General features: G+C 38.3%; 1 protein-coding gene across 2 annotated transcripts; it reads right to left on the reverse strand.

Moving 5' to 3' along the window:
- Nucleotides 1-162: 162 nt before the first annotated feature.
- Nucleotides 163-8,081, reverse strand: LOC149892612 (uncharacterized). Of its 2 annotated transcripts, XM_090080001.1 has the most exons (5): nucleotides 8,010-8,081; nucleotides 1,329-4,349; nucleotides 1,006-1,071; nucleotides 688-744; nucleotides 163-531 (listed from the first exon to the last, which is right to left on the reverse strand). In XM_090080001.1, the coding sequence occupies exons 2-5, from the start codon at nucleotides 4,318-4,320 to the stop codon at nucleotides 212-214; spliced, it is 3,435 nt and encodes a 1,144-aa protein (XP_089936127.1). In that variant the 5' UTR covers nucleotides 4,321-4,349; nucleotides 8,010-8,081; the 3' UTR covers nucleotides 163-211. The 2 variants fall into 2 exon arrangements, with proteins under 2 accessions (XP_089936127.1, XP_089936126.1); XM_090080000.1 differs by having other exon boundaries at nucleotides 1,329-8,075.
- Nucleotides 8,082-8,484: the final 403 nt, after the last annotated feature.

Below are 8,484 nucleotides of genomic sequence, written 5' to 3' on the forward strand. Positions count from 1 at the left end.
GTGTTAACAGAATAACAAAACGACTTTTTTTTTTTTTTAAAGATAAAAAAAGTTTGAACTATCTTTAAATAAGAAATGTGAGAACAGTTTAACAGAACTTCTTGTTTATTATGTATTTAGCGAAACAGATAAATATATTTGCAAAAGCATAGAGAAAACAAACTACACAAAAGGCCCATCTTTATTGCCAAACTGAACAAACTTTTCTAAACTACATAAATGGTCTCACTATATTGCCATATTGAACAAACTTTTCTAAACTACCCTCTTTTTGAATTTTTAGCTTCATGTTTTTAATTTTGTCTTTAATATGGCTTCGGTAGGAGTACTTTTGCAAGACATGAATGAGCTTGTCACTGCTATGATTTGCCAAGATGCCAAGGTAATCTTTGTACGAGCAACTTGAGCTTACATCTGTAAACACGTCTTGCAAGATGTATGCCAACACTAAAGCTGCACATCGAGGAAAACTTCTGGTGTTGAACCATTCGTTGTGGCCAGGGCAAGCATTCAGCTTTTCAACTATTTCATCTAAAATTTTACAAACTCAAGTCATAACACAAAGAGATTAAATCGAATATTCATTTGGTTCTGAAGCATGACAAGATTAATTTTGTTTTTTTATTTGTTTTTTTTGTTGACCTTATTGTTTGCACTGATAGCAATAACTGGTTTTTGAAAGATTACCTAATTGGCATTGGCTAACTTCTGCTTTGTTTTCCTTTGTTCTTGGCTGAGTTGATCCTGAAATAAAATAAAACCATGTTCATTTTTCTAATTCATAAAAAAACCATCAACAGTTTCTAAGTGTTAGAGATAATAACAAGCTGTGCATGATTTCTAACGGTGATGTTTCTAACTTCATCATTAGAAATCGGGTAGACACAACTTTCTAAAAGTGCACTTAGCAATGATGGCTAGTTTTTATTAACAGTTAACCATCTGAAATTGTGCAAGAAGAGGTTTGTGTTTATATATGTTTGTATAAATTAGGTTTTACATTACCGATGTGTTCTTGAGTAAAAGATGGCATTTCCAACTTGATTTTTTTTCTTCTTGGATCTTTTACTTCTAAAACATAATCAGTTTTAGTATCATTCACTTGTGTAAACATTTAAGCAATCACAGAATTAGTCCTGCAACAAATACATACACACTTCTGTGTTGTTTTTTTTGTTTTTTTTTTTGTTTTTTTTTATTGTTTTTCTTTTTTTTTTTTTTTTTACAGCTTTAACAATAACAATAGGGCAAGGAGTTAATTTGGGCATTTTTATTTTTTGAAAGCGTGTTGAGATTTGCATAAAAATCAAAAATCAAAAAGAATTTACCTCTGGATGTACAAGCAAGACTTTGGCTAAATAGACTACCAACAGATTGAACAGCACCAGGTGAGGGCTGTTTTTCAAGAACAGTACCAGCCTGTTGGACTGGAACAGCTGAAAGAAACAAACTGGGTTTGGCCATCGTTTGCTGACGAGCAACAAGATTAGGAGCCAGAGGAACAGAAAAGACCTCTTTTGAAGGATTAAAAACAACTTGCAGAGAAGGAGCAACATGAACAGGTTTGGCAACCACTTGCTTATGAGCAGGTTCAAGAAGAGCAGGTTCAAGAAGAGCAGGTTCAAGAAGAGCAGCTTCAGGAGGAGCATGGAAAACACGTGTGACAGCCATAAGATTATCTTGCTGTGAAGCAACATTAGACACTGTTTCCAGCAGAACAGAAAAGACCTCTTTTGAAGGACTGAAAGCAACTTGTTGAGCAGGAGCAGCAGAAACAGGTTTGGCAACCACTTGCTCACTAAAGTAAACTGGAGAAAGTTGTGCATGGTGTTCAATAAAATCCGGTTCATCAGGAAATAATGTTAATGCAAGAGGAGAACAAGCTGTGCCAACAGGAACAGCTAGAGTCTGATCTACATCCATACAAACAGCTTGTTCATTAGGAACTAGTTGTGCAAGAGCAGAGGATAGTTCAAGAACTGGACCAGCGATTGTTTGTTCAGAAGGAACAGACGAAACAGGAGTTGAGCTAGGTTCACACAAGAAATCTACAACATGTTCGTTGCTGTCCTCTAAAGGAGCATTGTTTTCTACAGCTGGAGAAAATGGAACCACTGTGGTACAACCGAAAGTAGCAGCACATTCTTCAGAGTCAGAACCGGAGTCTGAATCTTCCTCAAAAATGTCCTCAACATCATGAAAACCGTACTCCTCTGCATTAGTTCGGAGCCAGTCCATCACATCCTTCTCCTCCTTTGGTGGTCTCTCAGACTTTTCAACAGTCAAAGACTCTATGACTCCGAAGGACTGTCCGATGCCCAGGGCAAAGCGCAACTCCTCTGCAGCGTTCCACTGGGACACATAAAAGCTATCCATTGTGTGTCTGCTGTGCTTCATGTAGAGTGTAGCAAACCGCTCGCGATCTTCTTTGCTGTTGTTGGCAAAGTAAGTGGCTATCGAACCGCGAATGCAAGTGGGAGTAAGACGCTTCATGGGAATGTTTACTTGGCTTTTTCTGAAGCAGGACGTCAGGCTAGAGGTGATAGCAGAGGAACCCATCTGGTAAACAGGCACTCTAGTTGCACCTAGTGTCACACCTTCGTCTTTGTTGGCTCTCACCGAAGGAAAAAGGGGCCTGTAGCAGTCGCTCAACTCCAAAACAGTCTTGGTGTCTGCAGCCATGTAGTGAGAGTCGTTGACAAGAAGGTCTCTGTATCTCAGCAAATAAATATCGATCAACACTTTCAAGTCGTTCGGCACTAGAATGTTTTTGGCTCCGTACTTGTATGCTGTTTTGTAGCGCTCTTGCACAATGCAATATCCACACTCACTCTTCTCAGCAGCCATGTAGTCTCTAATGTTTAAAAGAGCAATGTTAGATTTTCTTAAACTGTTAATTACAGTGACAGAGAGCAGAAGATGGTTTCGTAGAGACACAGCATTGTCTCTAGTCAGCGGAAGAGACGCCTTTCTAATCGATTCCACTAAGTCTCTTACGTATGCAGACTTGCCATATTCGGTCAGCAAACTGACATTGATGATGTTGATGCTTTTTCTTCTTTTCACAAGGCTCCTCCTCAAAGAACGAAAGGGCCTCAGCACTTTTCGCAACTCATCCACCTTGCAGCGCAAACGTCGGATGGCCTCATGAGAAAGTCCGAAATAGACGTTTCTGGCTTCACTGAAACGAAACAGGAGACAAAGGGAGACGAGGCGGTTGTACAACGTGTGACAAGACATGGCTTTTGTTTGGTCAAGTTCACTCAGCTTGGAATTGAGCTGAATTTTCTTAAAGTGCAAGGAGAAGTATCTATCCTCCAAAACATTGGAATTGGTGAGGGCGTTTGGGTGCAGCGTCAACGTGCTGTCACAACAAGTCAATATTTCCACAACTGCATTTTTGTAGATCTTTGCTTGTGACCAAGTGTTGTTGTTGGCTACCACAAGCCACTTTTCAAAGTCTCTGAAGAGCTCATCTGCTGACTGGTAATAAAAGTGAAAAGCATCTTTGTCCAGCTGAAACAAGAGTCTCTTTTCTTCGGTCAAGACATAGGAGCTGGAAACCAAGTGCTCTAAGGAATCGAAATCAGAGTCAAGGACGGATTCGGTGTTCAGCTCTTTGTTTTCTACAGAGGTGCATTGGTTTGCAGAAGGAGCCTCGGACGAACCAGCAACTGGTGAGGGCAAGCTTAAAAGAGGATCAGAGGAAAGAACCGGAGAAGAAAAAGAGGAGGAAGGCCCAGGAGCAGAGGATGCAGAGCCTGATGCAGACGCTTGTTCAGCTACTGGCTTAATACCAAAGAAGGCAGGTCGAATAAATTGAGGGACATAGAGCTTCTCGTTGTCGTATCGCTTTGCCTCTGCAATCTTTTGTTTGATCATCTTGGAATCGTAGAAATGAGTCTCTTTCAAGTGTATGTCCAGTCGGTCGTAATACTTCCAACATTGCAAACAGGGGTAAGGTTTTGGACAGCCGGACTTGCGTTCGAGACGAGCATGCTGAAACTTCCTGACCATTGCAGAGTAAAAGATGGAAGCTTCATCCAAAGTCCAAGAATGATCTTTTTTAGTCAAGTGTCTTTTAATGCTTGTGGACGAATGTTTGCACAAAGGCATCGGACAGCTAACAGCGTACCTCTTCTTGGTACCATAGAAAGGTACAACCCTGTTTACGGAGCCACACGCTGCAACTAATGCGGCCCTGACTTTGTTTTTGAGCTTTAAGTCTCTCTGTTCTTGTGACTGCTTTCTTTTCTTTTTTTTTGCTTTAGAGTTTGGAGAAGAAGCAACAACAGAGTTGTTTTCTTGTGAAGAAGACATGTTCAGGTGTTTGTTTGCAACGGTTTTTGCTAAAAAAAGGAAACCAGTCAGTGAGAGTTTTTTTCTTCTGCCTGCATCCAATCCTGGAATGTTTACAACTGCAGGGAAGAGCTGTGTTTTTTCGAATCCTCTGCAAAAGAGAAAAAAAGAAAGAAAAGAGAGCAACAAGAAGAAACAAAGTTTCCACTAGCAAATGAAAAAGAATGAGAGCAACTAGCATTACATGCATGGTGGCAGCAGTGATTGCTATTATGAGAAGGAGAATGAGAAAAAAAAAAAGAAAAAGAAAAGAAACAAATAAATAAAGAGATGGAGTTTGAGAGGATCTCGCAACCATATGACTCAAAGAAAGAAACTGTGTTGAAAAAAGGCAAGAGAGGGCAAATAGAACTTGCTAACAAGGACAAATGACAGACATAACTACAACAGTAACAACTCTCATTGCAAGCATAATAACAACAGCATCAGCATCACTGACTCAGAGAGTGTTGACATAACAAAAAAGAAAACAAAAGTACAAGCCAAGTGGGGGAACATTAACAAACACTCATTGCAACTATAACAACAACAACAACAGCAACAGCATCACTGACTCAGAGGGTATTGATAAAAAAAAACAAGCAAAACAAAAACAAACAAAAAAACAAATAAAAAAACAAAACAAGCAAATTGGGTGAACAGTAACAACTCTCATTGCAAGCATAATAACAACAACAGCATCAGCATCAGCATCACTGACTCAGAGAGTGTTGACAAAATAAAATAGACAATAAGCAAGCAAAGTGGGTGAACAGTAACAACTCTCACTGCAAGCATAATAACAACAACAGCATCAGCATCAGCATCACTGACTCAGAGAGTGTTGATAAAATAAAACAGATTATAAACAAACAAAGTGGGTGAACAGTAACAGCTCTCATTGAAAGCATAATAACAACAACAGCATCAGCAACAGCATCACTAACTCAGAGGATATATAAAAAAACAAACAAACAAACAAACAAAACAAAAACAAAAAAAAACAAGCAAAGTGGCTGAACAGTAACAGCTATCATTGCAAGTAAAATAACAACAACAGCATCAGCAACATCATCACTGACTCAGAGAGTGGTGATAAAATAAAACAGATTAAAAAACAAGCAAAGTGGCTAAACAGTAACAACTATAAATACAAGTAAAATGACAAAAGCAGCAACAGCATCACTAACTCGCAGGGTGTTGATAAAAAAAAAAAGCAACAAACAAACAAAGCAAGCAAAGTGGGTGAACATTAACACTCATTGCAACTATAATAACACCAACAGCAACAGCATCAGTGACTCAAAGGGTGTTGATAAACAAAAACAAAGGCACAAACAAAACAAGCAGAGTGGGGGAACATTAACAACACTTATTGCAAGCATAATAACAACAACAGCATCAGCATCTCTGACTCAGAGAGTGTTGATAAAATAAAATAGATTATAAACATGCCAAGTTTGTGAACATTAACAAACACTCATTGCAACTATAACAACGACTACAGCAACAGCATCACTTACTCAGAGAGTGTTGAGAAAAAAAACAACAAAAAAAACAAAAACAAAACAAAACAGAAAACAGAAGTACAAGCCAAGTGGGGGAACATTAACAAACACTCATTGCAACTAAAACAACAACAACAGCAACAGCATCACTTGCTCAGAGGATATTGATAAAAAAAACAAACAAACAAACAAACAAAACAAGCAAAGTGGCTGAACAGTAACAGCTATCATTGCAAGTAAAATAACAACAACAGCATCAGCAACATCATCACTGACTCAGAGAGTGGTGATAAAATAAAACAGATTAAAAAACAAGCAAAGTGGCTGAACAGTAACAACTATAAATACAAGTAAAATGACAAAAGCAGCAACAGCATCACTAACTCGCAGGGTGTTGATAAAAAAAAAAGCAACAAACAAACAAAGCAAGCAAAGTGGGTGAACATTAACACTCATTGCAACTATAATAACACCAACAGCAACAGCATCAGTGACTCAAAGGGTGTTGATAAACAAAAACAAAGGCACAAACAAAACAAGCAGAGTGGGTGAACATTAACAACACTTATTGCAAGCATAATAACAACAACAGCATCAGCATCACTGACTCAGAGAGTGTTGATAAAATAAAATAGATTATAAACATGCCAAGTTTGTGAACATTAACAAACACTCATTGCAACTATAACAACAACAACAGCAACAGCATCACTTGCTCAGAGGATATTGATAAAAAAAACAAACAAACAAACAAACAAAACAAGCAAAGTGGCTGAACAGTAACAGCTATCATTGCAAGTAAAATAACAACAACAGCATCAGCAACATCATCACTGACTCAGAGTGTGGTGATAAAATAAAACAGATTAAAAAACAAGCAAAGTGGCTGAACAGTAACAACTATAAATACAAGTAAAATGACAAAAGCAGCAACAGCATCACTAACTCGCAGGGTGTTGATAAAAAAAAAAGCAACAAACAAATAAAGCAAGCAAAGTGGGTGAACATTAACACTCATTGCAACTATAATAACACCAACAGCAACAGCATCAGTGACTCAAAGGGTGTTGATAAAGAAAAACAAAAGCACAAACAAAACAAGCAAAGTGGGTGAACATTAACAACACTTATTGCAAGCACAATAACAACAACAGCATCAGCATCACTGACTCAGAGAGTGTTGATAAAACAAAATAGATTATAAACAAGCCAAGTTGGTGAACATTAACAAACACTCATTGCAACTGTAATAAGAACAACAGCAACAGCATCACTGACACAAAGGGTGTTGATAAACAAAAACAAAAACACAAGCAAAGTGGGTGAACATTAACAACACTCATTGCAACTATAACAACAACAACAGCAACAGCATCACTGGCTCAAAGGGTGTTGATAAAATAAAGAAACAAAAACAAAACAAGCAAAGTGGGTGAACAGTAACAACTCCCATTGCAAGCATAATAACGACAACAGCAACAGCAACACCATCACTGACTCAGAGAGTGTTGATAAAATAAAATAGATTATAAACAAGCCAAGTGGGGGAACATTAACAAACACTCATTGCAACTGTAACAACAACAACAGCAACAGCATCACTTACTCAGAGAGTGTTTATAAATAAAACAAAAAACAAAAACAAGAAACAAAAATACAAGCCAAGTGGGTGATTACTAACAGCGCTAACAGCAGCAACAACAGTGTCTTTAGAAACAACAAACAAGTACAACAGCAACAACTGCTTTTACAGAGTATAACAATAACAACAACATGGCACTAACAACAACAAAAGGGTTGGAATAAAAACCTGTAGGCAAAAGGAGAGCTGCATTCAGACAAGATCGATTACAAAGAGGCTCTTCTTTAGGACAGAGGAGAAACTGCTTTTGAGGGACAGAGGGACTTTTGTTGTTGTTGTTGTTGTTGTGCAGAAACCAACAAACTTTTATTGAACCGAATATAACCGAATATAACCGAAAGTCTTGTTTGCTTCTGTTTTGTGCCATCAAGAAGGGAAAACAAAACATCACAAAACAAACGAAGCAAACGAAACAAACAAACAAACGAACGAAACAAACAAAAAAACGATTAAATAAATAAACAAACAAACGAAACAAACAAACAAACAAAAACAAATAGGAAAAACAGAAAACGCAGTACCGAAACCTCGCCATTTTTATCCTTCCTCGAGCTTTCTTTGGGCGCCAAAGACCGAGAAAGTTGAGCAAACGTGACGTTGAGGGGGGGGGGGGGGGGTACTTAAGGCCAGCAGACCGACCAATGGCAAGCTTAGGAGAGACCCACGTGAATGTTACATTTTCTTTCTATGTACGCTGAATCCGCTCAAAGTCTGGAATTTCCAGCATTCACGTGTCATCACTCCAGCCACCAGATTGGCCCACACTTTGCACACTTTCAAGACTAGAACTTCACTTAATCACAAATTGAGCCAAAAAAAAACTAAGTCTCGCATGGCGACAACTTTTCCAAAAGCAAACAAAGGCAAACAAAGGCAAACGAAGGCAAACGAAGAAAAAACAAAAACAAGTAAACAAAAACAAAACCGAAAAGGGAGAGAGAGAGCAAGTCGACTCATTTCTTTCGACTGCCTTAAACGAGAAGTCTAAAACGTTTA

This window comes from Hydra viridissima, unplaced genomic scaffold (assembly GCF_058129835.1).
Source record: "Hydra viridissima isolate aposymbiotic clone 2 unplaced genomic scaffold, HvirCarnegie_v1 scaffold_2, whole genome shotgun sequence".
Taxonomy (NCBI): Eukaryota; Metazoa; Cnidaria; class Hydrozoa; order Anthoathecata; family Hydridae; genus Hydra; species Hydra viridissima.